Genomic DNA, 17,606 nt, shown 5'->3' with positions numbered 1-17,606 from the left:
TTGAGTTTGGGAAGCTCTTTATATATTCTGGTTATTAGCCTCTTGTCTGATGTATGGCATGTAAAGATCTCCCATTCTGTGAGGGGTCTCTTGGTTTGGGTAGTGGTTTCCTTAGCTGTGCAGAAGCTTTTTAATTTGATGTAGTCCCATAGGTTTATACTTGCCTTAGTCTTCTTTGTAACTGGATTTGTGTCATTGAAAATGTCTTTAAAATGTGTGCGGGAAAGAGTTCTGCCAATATTTTCCTCTAAGTATCTGATAGTTTGTGGTCTAACCTCCAAGTCCTTGATCCACCTGGAATTTACTTTTGTGTTTGGTGAATTCACTTTGTGTTTTAAAGGCCAAAGGCTCAGAGGAGGGAGGGCAGGCGGAAAGGCTGTGTTCTGGGCACTGGCTGGTTGCCAGGCAGCTGGTGGAATGTTTAGTGTCTGTTGCCCAGCACCCAGCCTGGTCCAGCGGATGGAGGGAGGAGGAGGAGGACTGAGCATGGGGCAGGAGCCGCAGTCCAGCGGTGAGTGGACCTGGGACTCTGTGTTTCTCGGGGCGCGGGGCGCGTGTGATGCTGGGGCTTACGGTGTTGCCTTTCCCTTGGGCAACCTCCAGGGCTGGGGGTGAATTTGGGGAACCCTGCAAAGTCTCACGGGCGGTTAGCTGGTGTTCTTGTGAGTGTGAGTGTTCCTGTGAGTGTGAGTGTTCCTGTGAGTGTGAGTGTTCCCATGAGTGTGTGAGTGTTCCTGTGAGTGTGAGTGTTCCCGTGAGTGTGAGTGTTCCCGTGAGTGTGAGTGTTCCCGTGAGTGTGTGAGTGTTCCCATGAGTGTGAGTGTTCCCGTGAGTGTGTGAGTGTTCCCATGAGTGTGAGTGTTCCCGTGAGTGTGTGAGTGTTCCCATGAGTGTGTGAGTGTTCCCGTGAGTGTGTGAGTGTTCCCATGAGTGTGTGAGTGTTCCCGTGAGTGTGAGTGTTCCCGTGAGTGTGTGAGTATTCCTGTGAGTGTGAGTGTTCCCATGAGTGTGTGAGTGTTCCTGTGAGTGTGAGTGTTCCCGTGAGTGTGTGAGTGTTCCTGTGAGTGTTCCCGTGAGTGTGTGAGTGTTCCCGTGAGTGTGTGAGTGTTCCCGTGAGTGTGTGAGTGTTCCTGTGAGTGTTCCCGTGAGTGTGTGAGTGTTCCTGTGAGTGTTCCCGTGAGTGTGTGAGTGTTCCTGTGAGTGTTCCTGTGAGTGTTCCCGTGAGTGTGTGAGTGTTCCCGTGAGTGTGTGAGTGTTCCTGTGAGTGTTCCCGTGAGTGTGTGAGTGTTCCTGTGAGTGTAGTGTTCCCGTGAGTGTGTGAGTGTTCCCGTGAGTGTGTGAGTGTTCCCGTGAGTGTGAGTGTTCCTGTGAGTGTGTGAGTGTTCCTGTGAGTGTGAGTGTGAACGTGTGGGGAAGAGAGGAAGTTCCCAGGTGTTGTTCAGAATGTTCTTCTCTTTCCCTTTCTTTTGTCTTTTTTTTTAAAAAAAATATTTATTTATTATTGGATAGAGACAGAGAGAAACTGAAGGGGAGGGAGATAGGGAGAGAGACAGAGAGGTACCTGTAACCTGCTTCACCACTCGTGAAGCTTTTCCCCTACAGGTGGGGAGCGGGGGTTTGAACCTGGGTCCTTGCGCACTTGTAATGTGAGCGCTTAACCAGCTGCGCCACCGCCTGGCCCCCTCTTCCATCTTTTTTATTATGATTTAACTGGTTTATGAAACCGTATGATTTCAGAGGTAGGGCTTCACACCGACACATGGTGTTTTGATAATTTATGTATTTTTATTATCTTTATTTGTTTATTGGATAGAGTGAGAAACTGAGAGGGAAGGGGGAGAGAGAAAAAGCTTTCTCGCTGCAGGTGGGGCCTGAGGGCTGAAACCCAGGGCCTTGTGCCCTGTATTGGGTGCTTTTAACCAGGTGCCAGCACCTGGCCCTCTTTATTTTTTTACTTATATTTTGTTACCATCCGGTCTTCGTCATTCACTTTTTCTCCCTCCAGGGTTATTGCTGGGCTCGGTGCCTACACCATGAATCCACCGCTCCTGGAGGCCATTTCTTCCCTTTGTTGCCCTGTTTTTTTTTTTTTATTGTTGTTGTGGTTATCGTTATTGATGTCGTCGTTGTTGGATAGGACAGAGAGAAATGGAGAGAGGAGGGGAAGACAGAGAGGGGGGAGAGAAAGACAGACACCTGCAGACCTGCTTCACCGCCTGTGAAGCGACTTCCCTGCAGGTGGGGAACCAGGGGCTTAAACTGGGACCCTCACGCCGGTCCTTGTGCTTTGCGCCACCTGCGCCTGACCTGCTGCGCTACCACCGGACCCCTGATCTTCACCATTCTAATCTCTTTTTTTTCCTTCCTTCCCTCTTTCCTTCTGTCCTTTCTCTTCCTCTCTCTGTCTTTAGTTTTTTTTTCTTTCTTTTTAGCAACATTATTTATTTATTGGATAGAGACAGTCAGGAAATGAGAAGAAGGAGACAGAGAGGGAAAGAGACAGAGACACCTGCAGCCTTGCTTCACCACTCGCAAAGCTTTCCCCCTGCAGATGGAAGCCGGGGGCTTGAGCCGGGGTCCCTGTGCATTGCAGCATGTGCGCTCAACCAGGTGCGTCACCACCTGGCCTGTCTTTCATTTTTTAATAGATCAAATTTGTTCATTTATGTTTACTTATTCATTTAGGATAGAGACCGAAGAATCGAGAAGGAAAGGGGAGGCAGAGAGACACCTGCACCCTGCTTCACCAGCCCTGAAACCTTCCCCTTGCAGGTGGAGACAGGGGGGCTTGAACCCAGAACCTTGGATACGGTAACATGTGCATTCAGCTATGGGCACCGTCACACTGACTCTCTTTTTAGGTTGTTTGTTTATAGAGACACAGGTGCGGAGAGAGAGGAAATGAAAAGCGCCACAGCACTGAAGCTTCCTCCAGTGTGGTGGGGGCTGGGCTCAGACTTGCCTTGTGCATGGGGCAGAGCAGCACACTACCCAGCTGAACTCTCTGCTGGGCCCTTCAGCTCCTTTAGAACAAATCACTTGTTTTTGTTTTTGTTTTGCCTCCAGGGTTATCACTGGGGCTCGGTGCCGGCACTACCAATCCACTGCTCCTCGTGGCCATTTTCTCCATTTTATAGGATAAGACAGAAATTGAGAGAGGAGGAGGAGATATCTATCTATCTATCTATCTATCTATCTATCTATCTATCTATCTATCTATCTATCTATCTATCTGCCTATCTGCCTATCTGTCTATCTGTCTATCTATCTATCTATCTATCTATCTATCTATCTATCTATCTATCTACCTACCTACCTACCTACCTACCTATCTATCTACCTATCTATCTATCTAGATAAATAGAGAGAGAGATAGACACCTGCTGACCTGCTTCACCCCTTGTGAAGTGACGCCCTGCAGGTGGCAAGCTGGAGGCTCAAACCGGGATCCTTGTGCTTCCTGTTACTTGCCCTTGACCGAGTGTCTCCCCCAACCCCCCGCGCCTGGCTGGAGAAAAGCTCTCTCTTTATCAAGTTGAGAAATGAAGACTCAACATCCCTGAAGGTGAAGCAGAGGGAAGTGTGTCTGTGCAAAGGCATCAAGAACTAAGATATTCTTAAAACAAACAATAAGACAAACAAAGGGAAAGCTTTATTAACAAACAATAAGACGAAACAGAGGGAAAGCTTTATTAACAAGAGAAGGAGAGAACCATTGCCCAGTGGAAAGGGAGATGAACTCCTCAAGTCTTTCCCCTTTCCTTCCTCGGCCTTCACAGTCGTATAGTCGTTTCCTTTTTCCTCTTTCTTGTCTGTGTGCAGGATTTCAGGCTCTTGGAACTAGGAGAAATGAAGCCAGGTGTTTTAGTGGTTAAGGACTTTTCTCTTCCAATAGTTACTCAAACTCCAGGAAAATACTAACAGACTTTCAAACTATAATTACTCATAGATATTCAAACTACAGTAAATATCAGTAGATCATTTGGGGGGGGTATTATTTTTATTTATTTATTGGATAGAGCCGAACAGTAATTGAGAGGGAAGGGGGAGATAGGGAGAGAGAGAGAGAGAGAGAGAGAGAGAGAGAGAGAGAGAGAGAGAGAGACCTGCAGCCCTGTTTTATCACTTGCAAAGCTTTCCCCCTGCAGGTGGGAACTGGGGGCTTGAACCCAGATCCTTGTGCACTGTAACCTGTGCACTCAACCAGGTGTGTCACCACCCGGCCCCTTATCAATAGACATTTAAAGTACAGCAAATGCCACCAATATTCACAGTATAGTAAATACCAGTAGCTATTCCTTTTGCTGCTAACTGATGTTAACAAGTGTAAACGATGATCTGTTAAGACCCAAGGCTCCGTCTTCACAGTGTGGCCGTGACTAGTTTCTGTCTCCCCACATACCCCCTTGTTTGGGTCCCTCTGCACAGAGGAGACGTCATGAATATTGGGTTTTGTTGGGTGAACACAGGCAGTGGTTTGCGGCTTCCAGGGTCCTCAGGGGTAGCTTTCTGTCCTAGACAATTGACAGTTGTACAGTCTTCTCTATTGTCGTCTCTGTCTCTCTGTCTCTCTGTCTCTCTCTCTCTCTCACTCTCTCTCTCTCTCTCTTGCCTCCAGGGTTACCTCTGGGACTGGCAGAGGTAGAAATTGAGAGGAGAAGGGGAGATGGAGAGAGGGAGAGAGAAAGACACACACCTGCAGACCTGCTTCACCACTTGTGAAGCTTTCCTCTTCAGGTGGGGGCGGGGCTGAGCTCGAACCCGGATCCTTGCTCTTAGCACTATGGGTGCTTAGCCAGGCGCACCACCGCCCGCCTCCTCTGTTGCTTCTCAGTCAAGGTGGTTGATGGCCAGACCTCACTTGCTGATGACTGAAGTCCTGGGCCAGGAGGTGGGAATTTTTCTCCCGACCTTGAGACAGTTTCTTTATTTTGATAGAGTCCAAACATAATATATTATATATAAATATATAAATATTCAGTAACACACACAACTGTTGTTAAGGAGAAGAAAAAAAATAAAGAGGAAACCACTGGCCCAAATCATTTCTGAGACCCAAATCCCAGGGCTGGGCGGGCCGCACCTGGTTGAGCTCACACATGGTCATGTCCGACGATCTGGGTTCGTGTCCCCACTCCCCACCTGCAGGGGAGGAAGCTTCATGAGCGGTGAAGCAGGTGTCTCTCTGTCTCTCCCCCTCCTCTCTCAATTTCTGTCTGTCTCTATCCAAAAAAATGGAAAATGGCTGCAGGGAGCAGTGGATTCACAGTGCTGGCACTGAGCCCCAGTGACAAGCCTGGAACAACTAAACCAAAATGTAAACTCAAAAAATAATCACACGGGCTGAGCAGTGGTGCACCCGCTGAGAGCACATTGCAATGCAGAAGGACTCAGGTTCAAGCCCCCAGTCCTCACTTGAGGCAGGAAAGCTTCACTGATGCTGAAGTAATGTCTGCAGGCGTCTCTCTTTCTTCCCCCTCTCGATCTCCCCCTTCCCTCTCAATTTCTCTCTGTCTCTATCTAATAAATAGCAAAATTAAATTAATTTTTAAAATCCAGACCCCCCTTCTTCCCAGTATTCTCTTAATTTTTTTCTTACTCTTTTTTTTTAAAATTCACTTATAAAATAAAAAATATCAACAAGGTCATAGGATAAGAGGGGTACAATTCCACACAATTCCCACCACTGGAACTACATATCCCATCCCCTCTCTTGAAAGCTTCCCTATTCTTTATCACTCTGGGAGAATGGACCCAGGGTCATTTCATTTTAATTAAATTTCCTCCTATTATAACTATTTATTTTAATTTTTTTTCACCACTCCTGAAACCAAAGGCCTCAACAGGTTGGACTCAATCTCTAGTCCGTCACAAGCTAAAAGTCTATTTGTAAAGTCTTGAGCTCTTTTTCAGTGTAGGCTATGTCAAAAGGGTTTGACTAGAGTTTGTTTTGTTTCAGCCCCCCTGGACATTCAAAATCTAGTTTTCTCCTAACAATACTGTGAGTTAGACTATAGTTACTTTCTCTCCCCACACAACAGGGATAAATTTAGTCTCTCTCTCTCTCTCTCTCAACACTAATAAACAGTAATAGATGCCGACCCTAAGTTTCTGTTTTAACAGGAGTTGTTGTTAACTAGGATTTCTTTTTTTTTTTTAATATTTATTTTATTTATTTATTCCCTTTTGTTGCCCTTGTTGTTTTATTGTTGTAGTTATTATTGTTGTTGGATAGGAAAGAGAGAAATGGAGAGAGGAGGGGAAGACAGAGAGGAGGAGAGAAAGATAGACACCTGCAGACCTGCTTCACCGCCTGTGAAGCGACTCCCCTACAGGTGGGGAGCTGGGGTTCGAACCGGGATCCTTATGCCGGTCCTTGTGCTTTGCGCCACCTGCGCTTAACCCGCTGCAACTAGGATTTCTTTTTAAAATTTTTAAAAAATATTTTATTTGTTTATGAGAAAGATAGGAAGAGAGAGAAAGAACCAGACATCGCTCTGGCACATGTGCTACCGGGGATCAAACTTGGGACCTCATGCTTGAGAGTCCAAAGCTTTACCACTGCGCCACCTCCCAGACCTTGTAAACTAGGATTTCTTAACAGTTCTTCATCTCTGTCAGCTTAGTAACATTTCATCATCCTGGCAGAAAGTCAACTCATGAGTCTACACCACAGCAAGGCCCAGGATTTCACCACTCCCAGACCGACTTATTAAAAATTATGTACTTATTTAAAAATTATCTAATTTAATTATTATTGGATAGAGATAGAGAAGTTGAGAGGTGAGGGGGAGATAGGGAGGGAGAGAGACAGTGAGACACCTGCAGCCCTGCTTCACCACTCATGAAGCTTTCCCCTTGCAGGTGCAGGGGTCGGGGGTGGGGCTCGAACCCAGGTTCTTGCACTTGGCACGACACATGCTTCACCAGGTGCACCACCTCCCTGCCCCACCTCATGCATTTTTCCTTCTTTTAAGAAAGAGAGAGATAGAAGGGAGAGAAGGCTGAGCACACAGCTCCTCTGTTCCAGGGCTGGAAGCAAGACCTAGTTCAGCTCAGAGAGGCCCCTGAAAGGCCCGAGGGGCCCAGCCGAGTGTGTTTGAGGTGCTGTCTGTCCCCAGGCTGTTGCCAGCTCACACCAGCCTCTCTCTGCTGACTCCTGGCCATATCCTCTGCGCTTCCTGGCTCTGTGAGCACAGCAGCGCGGGAGACCACCCTGTGCGCAGGGAAGCAACCCAGTGCAGGAGAGGGGACCATAGCGTCTTTTGAATATTGTTGGCCTTTGCTGCTCTTCCAGTGTCTGAGGAGGAGAAGGCCTGGTTCACTTTGTGTGTGTGCTTGTTGCGGTGGGCTGTGTAGAGCAAACACTCAGCAGAGAGGAGCAAACCTAGAGAACTGGGAAGAGAGAGGAAGAAACGCAGGGCCGGCCGGGGTGATACTGGAAGGTCCCAGCTCTGCTTTCCTCATCGGTCAGTGGCTTTCGTTTTAATAAAAAGAGGATTTTTTAAAAATTTTTTTATTTTTCCTTTTGTCGCCCTTGTTTTTTTTTTATTGTTGTTGTAGTTATTATTGCTGTTGTTATTGATGTTGTTGTTGTTGGATGGACAGAAATGGAGACAGGAGGGGAAGACAGAGAGGGGGAGGGGACAGACACCTGCAGACCTGCTTCACCGCCTGTGAAGCGACTCCCCTGCAGGTGGGCAGCCCGGGGCTCAAACCGGGATCCTTACGCCGGTCCTTGCGCTTTGCACACACCGCTGTACTACCGCCTGGCTCCCCCCTAAAAAGAGAATTTTCAAAAATATTTTTTATTGAGGGGGGATAATGGTTTACAGTAAACAGTAAATAAAGCTATTGGCACATTCATAAAATTTCTTGGTTTTCTCTAAAACTCTGGCCAAGGGAGCTGCTGGGGCAACAGACCTTCAGTGCTTTGTTCTCTGTCTGTCTTCATCTGAATCACAATAAAAATTGGAGTAGAAAGGTGAGATTAAGTATGTGTGAGACCTACACACACACACACACACACACACACACACACACACACACAGTTCTGAACGTGCTGGCATCCTGAGTAGCTGGTGCACAAAGTGCTGATGTCACTAAAGAACCAGTTTGGGCCGGGCGGTGGTGCAGCCGGTTAAGTGCCAGGACCCGGGTCCAGCCTCTGCTCCCCACCTGCAGCGAGGACATCTTGCTGATGGCGAAGCAGATCTGAAGGTGTCTTTCTCTCTCCCTCTTCCTCTCTGAATTTCTCTCTGTCCTCGCCAATAAAATAGAAGGAAAAGGGAGTCGGGCGGTAGTCCAGTGGGTTAAGTGCACGTGGCGTGAAATGCAAAGATCTACATAAGGATCCCAGTTTGAGCCCCCGACTCCCCACCTGCAGGGGAGTCTTTCTCTCCCCCTCTCTGTCTTCCCCTCCTTTCTCCATTTCTCTCTGCCCTAGCCAACAACAACGACATCAATAACAACAACAATAATAACTACAACAATAAAACCAGGGCAACAAAAGGGAAAAATAAATAAATATTTAAAAATGGAAATTATAAATGATGGCCAGGATTAGTAGATTCATAGCGCTGGCACAAGTCCCCAGCGATAACCCTGATGACAATATAAAGATGAGTGAATGAATGAATGAATGAATGAATGGGCCACAGTTTCAAATGTATTATCCCAACTCCTTCTCCCTCTGACTAGAGTTGGCAAGATAAGCAAGGGCACTGTTTACGGGGAAGCGGAGAACGTGTCTACTCCCGGGGTGCATGTCTATGGTGCCTGTAAGAACCTGGCAGAGAGGGTCCAGGGGACGTGTACCCCACTGAGTTCACCTGCTGCTATGTGCAAGGATCTGGGTTCAAGCCCCTGTTCCTCACCTGCAGGGAAGCTTCATGATTAGTGAGGCAGTGCCGCAGGTGTCTTTCTCTTTTTCTTCCTCTACTTCTCCTTCCCTTATCATTTTATCTCTGCCCTGTCACATTAAAAAAAAAAATCCCTCTGGGAGTGGTGGTGGATTTGTTGTGCAGGTACAGAACTCCGACAATAATCTCTGTGAGTATATATGTAGACTTCGGTAGAGAGGAATGGGGCTTGGATTCCTCGGTCTGTGGAGTAAGCCCTCTTGCGAGCACAGGGACAAGCTCTGAACTGTGACTGGGAAGTGGTCTTGCTGACAGATGTCTGGAGACCTCAAATCCTTTGCTTTTTTTTTTTTTTTGAAACAGAGACACAGACACTTAAGTCACCTCTGCTCGCTTTGTAAAGAGATTTGGTGAATTTTAGGAGCCAACTTTCTTGGGCCACAGTGTTCTGATATCAGATGCTGTGAAGGTGCTTTTCTTCTGGGTCAGAAGATGAACTTACTATGCCAAAGGGATCATTTTTAAAACCTGAGTGAGTGTTCCTTCTTTTCAGTGTAAAAAGGATTAAACTAGAGTTTTCTTCTTAAATCAGATTTCCTTCCTTCCTTGCTTTCCTTTACAGTTATTTTCTCAGGGCACCGATGACGTATAAGTCAGTTGTCATGCCAGTGAGATCTCCACACTTCCTGCCACAGCATCTGCACGCTCCCACCAGCAGCTCAGCCCCCTGCACCTTCTGGCCCTGGTCACCAACACCCCATCGACCCCTTAGCCCCATATCCTTGACTTTGTTGCCACAGGTCATGGCTAGTCCAAGTTGCACCCTCTGCTTTGCCTTTCTTCCTTGCCCTTAAAATATTCTTATTTCAAGAAAGTTCAAACACATGAGAATGACTTTGGATACATTAACAATAAGAAAAACGATCAGGACAGAGAGGTGGGTATTACAACAGGGGCCAGAAAACAGTCTAAACAAAATTCACTAAGATCTTGAACAAAATAGGGGGGAAATCGTTAAAGAATTATTAGTGCGGGGGTCCAAGCCGCGGTGCAGCAGGCTAAGCGCAGGTGGCAGGAAACGCGAGGACCGGCACAAGGATCCTGGTTCGAGCCCCCGGCTCCCCACCTGCAGGGGGGTCACTTCCCAGGCAGTGAAGCAGGTCTGCAGGTGTCTGTCTCCCTAACTCCCCTTCCTCTCTCGATTTCTCTGTCTCTATTCAATAAAATAAAAATAAGTAGCACAAGGACCGGCATAAGGATCCCGGTTCGAGCCTTCTGCTCCCCACCTGCAGGGGAGTCTCTTCCTAGGTGGTGAAGCAGGTCTGCAGGTGTCTGTCTTTCTCTTCCCCTCTCTGTCTTTCCCTCCTCTCTCCATTTCTCCCTGTCTTACTCTCGTCATCTTTGCATGGCTGGGGAATGGATCCAGGGCCCCACAGCGCCTCGGCCGCACAGGTCCTGTGCTCTAGCCTGCTGAGCCGTCTCCCAGGCCCACACCTGCATGCTGAATGGCTTCTGTATCTTGCCCCTGGCCAGCCCACTTGAGGTGGAAGCGCTGCGAGACGCCAGGCGTGCTGACTCTGTGTCATCTCAGCAAGCTTCTCGACAAGCTCCAGGACCACCACCGAGAAGATGTGCAGCTCTACACCTCGGGGTACTTGAACCCCGACAAGCTGTACCGCCCCCCCGAGACCATCCTGCGGCACTGGGCCAATGCCCACCGGCCCAAGGAGGACGCCGGCCGCAGGGTGCAGAGGCCCTGTGCCGAGAAGGTGGCCAGGATGAAGGAGGCCCTGGCCTACTTCACGGTCAACACCGCCCTGCACCCCAGCGAGGCCCCGGGGTCCCCCCTGTTCCGGTACCTGCACCCCGCAGGGCGCGCCTCCCGGCCATCTGAGGAGCAGGACCTGCGGCCCCGGGGCCCCGACTGGCCGGCCTCTCCCGGGAGGAGGAAGGAGGAGCTGCAGCTGCCGGACATCAGGGTCCTGAAGCCCCGGCCCCCCGGGTCCAGCCGGCAGTGCTGGCTGGCGGCCCCCGCGAAGGATGAGTACCGCTATGTCAGCTCCCACCTGGGCGGCCTCACCTGGGCTGACAGGTACAGCGCCTTCCTGCGCTTCCAGAGGGACGTCCTTGGTGGCCAGGACCTGAAGGAGAGCGATTACACTGGCAGCAAGGGCATGCTGGGCCGCCAGAGGAAGCTGGAGCAGGTGAGGGGCGCAGTGAGGGGTGCAGGTGAGGGGCATACAGGTGAGGGGCACAGGTGAGGGGGTGCAGGTGAGGGTCATACAGGTGAGGGTCTCAGGTGAGGGGTGAGGGTCTCAGGTGAGGGGTGAGGGTCTCAGGTGAGAGGTGAGGGTCTCAGGTGAGGGGTGAGGGTCTCAGGTGAGAGGTGAGGGTCTCAGCTGAGAGGTGAAGGTCTCAGGTGATGCTGGGAGGGGTCTCAGGTGAGGTGGGAGAAGTCGCCTCTGATGAGGGTCCCTGGAAGCTCTGCCCCCATAGAGGGTTGAAAGGGGGTCCTGAGCTCACCTGCCAGGCACTGAATGTGCCCACGCCCTCCCGCCGCCCACACACCAGGAGCTGCAGAAGTTCTGCCTGTGTGACTCTTCTCAGCTCAGCCGGCTCCACGTCTTCGGGGAAGTCTTTGAGGATATTTGCAACACTTCTCTGATTTTCGGTGACATCTTGAAGGAGATCAAGGTGAGGGGGACCTGGGCTGACTGGGGGGTGCACCCAGGCCCCGTGGGGACACCCTGTGTCTGATACGGAGAGCTTAGTCTCCTCCTGCAAGAGCCCAGGCCACGCGCCCACAGCCCGAGCCCCCTCCTCGGCCCCACGCCGTCCTGTGCTGCCAACTCTGCCCAGGGGCACATGCAGGCGAATCAGACAAGCACATGCACCCATGGCTCGGGAGGGAAATGCTGAGCTGATGCTGGGCCCGCACACACCCTGCTCTGCTCCTCTCCTGCTGGGCTGCTCTCCTCCTCTCCTGCTGGCTGCTCTGCTCCTCTCCTGCTGGCTGCTCTGCTCCTCTCCTGCTGGGCTGCTCTGCTCCTCTCCTGCTGGCTGCTCTGCTCCTCTCCTGCTGGCAGCTCTCCTCCTCTCCTGCTGGCTGCTCTGCTCCTCTCCTGCTGCTCTGCTCCTCTCCTGCTGGCTGCTCTGCTCCTCTCCTGCTGGCAGCTCTCCTCCTCTCCTGCTGGCTGCTCTGCTCCTCTCCTGCTGCTCTCCTCCTCTCCTGCTGGGCTGCTCTGCTCCTCTCCTGCTGGCTGCTGCTCCTCTCCTGCTGGCAGCTCTCCTCCTCTCCTGCTGGCTGCTCTGCTCCTCTCCTGCTGCTCTGCTCCTCTCCTGCTGCTCTGCTCCTCTCCTGCTGGCTGCTCTGCTCCTCTCCTGCTGGCTGCTCTGCTCCTCTCCTGCTGGCTGCTCTGCTCCTCTCCTGCTGGGCTGCTCTCCTCCTCTCCTGCTGGGCTGCTCTGCTCCTCTCCTGCTGGGCTGCTCTGCTCCTCTCCTGCTGGGCTGCTCTGCTCCTCTCCTGCTGGGCTGCTCTGCTCCTCTCCTGCTGGGCTGCTCTCCTCCTCTCCTGCTGGGCTGCTCTGCTCCTCTCCTGCTGGGCTGCTCTGCTCCTCTCCTGCTGGGCTGCTCTGCTCCTCTCCTGCTGGGCTTCTCTGCTCCTCTCCTGCTGGGCTGCTCTGCTCCTCTCCTGCTGGGCTGCTCTGCTCCTCTCCTGCTGGCTGCTCTGCTCCTCTCCTGCTGGGCTGCTCTGCTCCTCTCCTGCTGGGCTGCTCTGCTCCTCTCCTGCTGGCTGCTCTGCTCCTCTCCTGCTGGGCTGCTCTGCTCCTCTCCTGCTGGGCTGCTCTGCTCCTCTCCTGCTGGGCTGCTCTGCTCCTCTCCTGCTGGCTGCTCTGCTCCTCTCCTGCTGGGCTGCTCTGCTCCTCTCCTGCTGGCTGCTCTGCTCCTCTCCTGCTGGGCTGCTCTCCTCCTCTCCTGCTGGCTGCTCTGCTCCTCTCCTGCTGGGCTGCTCTGCTCCTCTCCTGCTGGCTGCTCTGCTCCTCTCCTGCTGGCTGCTCTGCTCCTCTCCTGCTGGCTGCTCTGCTCCTCTCCTGCTGGCTGCTCTGCTCCTCTCCTGCTGGCTGCTCTGCCCCTCTCCTGCTGGCTGCTCTGCTCCTCTCCTGCTGGGCTGCTCTGCTCCTCTCCTGCTGGGCTGCTCTGCTCCTCTCCTGCTGGGCTGCTCTGCTCCTCTCCTGCTGGCTGCTCTGCTCCTCTCCTGCTGGCTGCTCTGCTCCTCTCCTGCTGGCTGCTCTGCCCCTCTCCTGCTGGCTGCTCTGCTCCTCTCCTGCTGGCTGCTCGGCTCCTCTCCTGCTGGGCTGCTCTGCTCCTCTCCTGCTGGCTGCTCTGCTCCTCTCCTGCTGGGCTGCTCTGCTCCTCTCCTGCTGGGCTGCTCTGCTCCTCTCCTGCTGGCTGCTCTGCTCCTCTCCTGCTGGCTGCTCTGCTCCTCTCCTGCTGGCTGCTCTGCTCCTCTCCTGCTGGCTGCTCTGCTCCTCTCCTGCTGGCTGCTCTGCTCCTCTCCTGCTCCCAGCAAGGGAGGCTGTCTGCAGGGTGCGGCTGGTGGCCAACAGCCCCTAGGGCATCTCTGTGTGGACGTCTTTTCCTGGTGGGCTTCGGACACAGTTTCAGGGTCTCTATCCCTCCTGTTCCGGAAGGATGTGTGCGTGTGTGCTGGTCTGTCTGTCTGTGATTATTTTTTTATATATCTAATTTTTATTAGTGATTTAATAATGATGAACAAGACTGTAAGATCACAGGGACACAATCCCACACAGTTCCCACCACCAGAGCTCCCTGTCCCATCCTCTCCACTGGAAGCTTCCCTGTTCTTTATCCCTCTGGGAGTCTGGACCCAAATTCTCTATGGGGAGCAGAAGGTGGGAGCTCTGGCTTCTGTCATTGCTTCTCCGCTGGACATGGGTGTTGGCAGGTGGGTCCACACCCCCAGCCTGTGTCTGTCTGTCTGGGCAGGGCTCTAGGGAGGGGAGGCTCCAGGACACACGGGTGAGGGCGTCTGCCCAGGGAGGTCAGGATGGCATCATGGCAGCTTCTGTGACTTGGTGGCTGAAAGGCGGTGAGATATGAAGCAGTCCCTGCCCAAACTTGCTTCACTGGTGGTGAGATTTTGTGTTTTTTATCTTTTTCAAAAAAGTATTTATCTATAGGGGTGGAAGATGGTGCACTGGGCTAAGCTCACATAGTACCATTCATAAGGAGCCAGGTTCAAGCCCCTGCTCCTCACCTGTAGGGGAGAAACTTCAAGAGTGGTGAAGCAGGGCTGCAGGTGTCACTCTGTCTCTCTCCCTCCCTCTCTCCCCCTTTTCTTTCAATTTCTCTGTTCCATCAAGTACCATAGGAAAAAAAAAGGGGGGGTGGAGAATGGTCACCAAGAGCAGTGGATCCCTAGTTTCTGCCCTGAGCCCTGGCAGTAATCCTGGTGACGGTAAAAAAATTATTCATTAATATAAGGGGAGAGAAGGAGGGAGAGGAAGAGGAGGAGGAAGAGAGAACCAAGGTGTCACTCTGGCCCATGCAGTGCTGGGGTTTGAACTGGGAACTGAGGGTCTGGTACTTTCTCCACTGTGCTACGTCTGGGCTGTCAGATTTCTGTGTATTTCCCGAGTCCATCTTGTTTACCATAAGAACATATTTGTACCAATTTTGTGGATCATGCTGGGCCGCTTTTTCAGATGGAAAGAGGGTCAGAGAGAGTGGAGATGGCCTGGCCCTAGAGTGTCTCCCGGTGCCCTGGCCCTTCCTGTGTGGTGCTGGGCATCTTGGACCCAGTGTGGAAGTCTCTCCCTTGTCAGCTACCTTTCTACTCTTGCCCTATTTTGTATTTTTAAAAATGGTCTAGATGGAGAACCTGAAACTCCATGTTCCTTCCTTTTTTTTTTTTTTTTGCCTCCAGGGTTACTGCTGGAGCTTGGTGCCAACACTACTAATCCACTGCTCCTGGAGGCTATTTTTTCCCCATTTTATTGGACAGGACAGAGAGAAATTGAGAGAGGAGGGGAAGATAGAGAGAGACAGAGAGACAGAGAGACAGACGCCTGCAGACCTGCTTCACCACCTGTGAAGCTTTCCCCCCTGCTGGTGGGGAGCCGGGGGCTCGAACCTGCTTCATAGCAGGGGTCCCTGCATCTTCTTTACACTGCAAGAAGAGCTTTTTTCCCCCCGTGGCGTAAGCATCTCCCAGTGACTCCTTCTTTCTCTCGGCGCAGGAGGAGTACGAGTTGTACATGGCGATTCTGCTGCAGTCCCAGCCCAGTGACACCTACAAGGTACCCATGGTGGCAGGTGCCTACACAGAGCACCCTGGGTCCCCACAGACCCTTTGCTCCGTAAGGTTGAGATGGACACTCTGGGGGCAGGGCAGTGCTGCACTGGGTAAAGCACACAGACTACTAAGCACAAGGACCCTTGCAAGATCCCTGTTCCAGACCTCGTTCGACACCTACAGGGGGTCACTTCACAAGAGGTGAAGCAGAGCTGCTGGTGTCTCTCTTTCTTTCCCCCTCTCTATCTCCCCATCTCTCTCAATTTCTCTCTGTCCTGTCCAATAAAATGGAACAATTGGCCATCAGGAGCAGTGGATGTGTAGTGCCAGCACCAAGCCCCAGCGATAACCTTGGAGGGAAAAAATAAACAAACAAACAAACAAACAAAAAAACCCAAACCCAAAATGCTCTGGTTTCATTGGGCTTAATTCCACCCTAAGTACAGGAGAAGGGGTGCAATGCACCAAGTTAATTATTTTTAAAGATTAATTTATTTCATAAGCAGTGAGTGAGGTTCATATGGGAGAAAGGAGGCAAAACACCACTAGGGTTTTGCTTTGTGTGACAGATGCACTTGTCTGTGGAGATGACTGCTGAGGGGTCTTGGGTTTTAGAGAGAGAAAGTTGTAAAGAGAGGAGAGACCCCACAGCCCTGCCCACCCTCCATGGGCTCCCTGGGTGCTGTGCCTGGTGCTGAGAGAGGAGAGACCCCACATCCCTGCCCACCCTCCCTGGGCTCCCTGGGTGCTGTGCCTGGTGCTGAGAGAGGAGAGACCCCACAGCCCTGCCCACCCTCCATGGGCTCCCTGGGTGCTGTGCCTGGTGCTGAGAGAGGAGAGACCCACAGCCCTGCCCACCCTCCAAGGGCTCCCTGGGTGCTGTGCCTGGTGCTGAGAGAGGAGAGACCCCACAGCCCTGCCCACCCTCCATGGGCTCCCTGGGTGCTGTGCCTGGTGCTGAGAGAGGAGAGACCCACAGCCCTGCCCACCCTCCATGGACTCCCTGGGTGCTGTGCCTGGTGCTGAGAGAGGAGAGACCCCACAGCCCTGCCCACCCTCCATGGGCTCCCTGGGTGCTGTGCAGGGTGCTGAGAGAGGAGAGACCCCATAAACCTGCCCACCCTCCATGGGCTCCCTGGGTGCTGTGCAGGGTGCTGAGAGAGGAGAGACCCCATAAACCTGCCCACCCTCCATGGGGGCTCCCTGGGTGCTGTGCAGGGTGCTGAGAGAGGAGAGACCCCACAGCCCTGCCCACCCTCCATGGGCTCCCTGGGTGCTGTGCCTGGTGCTGAGAGAGGAGAGACCCCACAGCCCTGCCCCACCCTCCATGGGCTCCCTGGGTGCTGTGCAGGGTGCTGAGAGAGGAGAGACCCCATAAACCTGCCCACCCTCCATGGGGCTCCCTGGGTGCTGTGCAGGGTGCTGAGAGAGGAGAGACCCCACAGCCCTGCCCTCCCTCCATGGGCTCCCTGGGTGCTGTGCCTGGTGCTGAGAGAGGAGAGACCCACAGCCCTGCCCACCCTCCAAGGGCTCCCTGGGTGCTGTGCAGGGTGCTGAGAGATGAGAGACCCCACAGCCCTGCCCACCCTCCATGGGGCTCCCTGGGTGCTGTGCCTGGTGCTGAGAGAAGAGAGACCTCACAGCCCTGCCCACCCTCCATGGGCTCCCTGGGTGCTGTGCAGGGTGCTGAGAGAGGAGAGACCCACAGCCCTGCCCACCCTCCATGGGCTCCCCGGGTGCTGTGCCTGGTGCTGAGAGAGGAGACACCCCACAGCTCTGCCCACCCTCCATGGGCTCCCTGGGTGCTGTGCAGGGTGCTGAGAGAGGAGAGACCCCACAGCCCTGTGCACCCTCCATGGGCTCCCTGGGTGCTGTGCCTGGTGCTGAAAGAGGAGACATCCCACAGCCCTGCCCACCCTCCATGGGCTCCCTGGGTGCTGTGCCTGGTGCTGAGAGAGGAGAGACCCCACAGCCCTGCCCACCCTCCATGGGGCTCCCTGGGTGCTGTGCAGGGTGCTGAGAGAGGAGAGACCCCACAGCCCTGCCCACCCTCCATGGACTCCCTGGGTGCTGTGCCTGGTGCTGAGAGAGGAGACACCCCACAGCCCTGCCCACCCTCCATGGGCTCCCTGGGTGCTGTGCAGGGTGCTGAGAGAGGAGAGACCCCCACAGCCCTGCCCACCCTCCATGGGCTCCCTGGGTGCTGTGCCTGGTGCTGAGAGAGGAGACACCCCACAGCCCTGCCCACCCTCCATGGGCTCCCTGGGTGCTGTGCCTGGTGCTGAGAGAGGAGACACCCCACAGCCCTGCCCACCCTGCATGGGCTCCCTGGGTGCTGTGCCTGGTCCTGAGAGAGGAGAGACCCCACAGCCCTGCCCACCCTCCATGGGCTCCTCCATCCTCTGTGGTCCACGAAGCCCCCCACTGTT

At 53.0% G+C, this 17,606-nt stretch overlaps 1 protein-coding gene across 1 annotated transcript; it reads left to right on the top strand.

The window, feature by feature from the left end:
- Positions 1-486: 486 nt before the first annotated feature.
- On the top strand, positions 487-15,181 carry CUNH6orf118 (chromosome unknown C6orf118 homolog; the record flags this gene model as incomplete). Its single annotated transcript, XM_060184521.1, has 4 exons — positions 487-511; positions 10,395-11,065; positions 11,433-11,555; positions 15,122-15,181. Coding segments are annotated over exons 1-4 (879 nt in total), but the record flags the coding sequence as incomplete, so codon positions are not given.
- Positions 15,182-17,606: the final 2,425 nt, after the last annotated feature.

Source organism: Erinaceus europaeus, unplaced genomic scaffold, assembly GCF_950295315.1.
Source record: "Erinaceus europaeus unplaced genomic scaffold, mEriEur2.1 scaffold_511, whole genome shotgun sequence".
Classification (NCBI taxonomy): domain Eukaryota; kingdom Metazoa; phylum Chordata; class Mammalia; order Eulipotyphla; family Erinaceidae; genus Erinaceus; species Erinaceus europaeus.
Note: the sequence above shows the minus strand (reverse complement) of the source record. Positions and strands in the feature narration are given on the sequence as shown.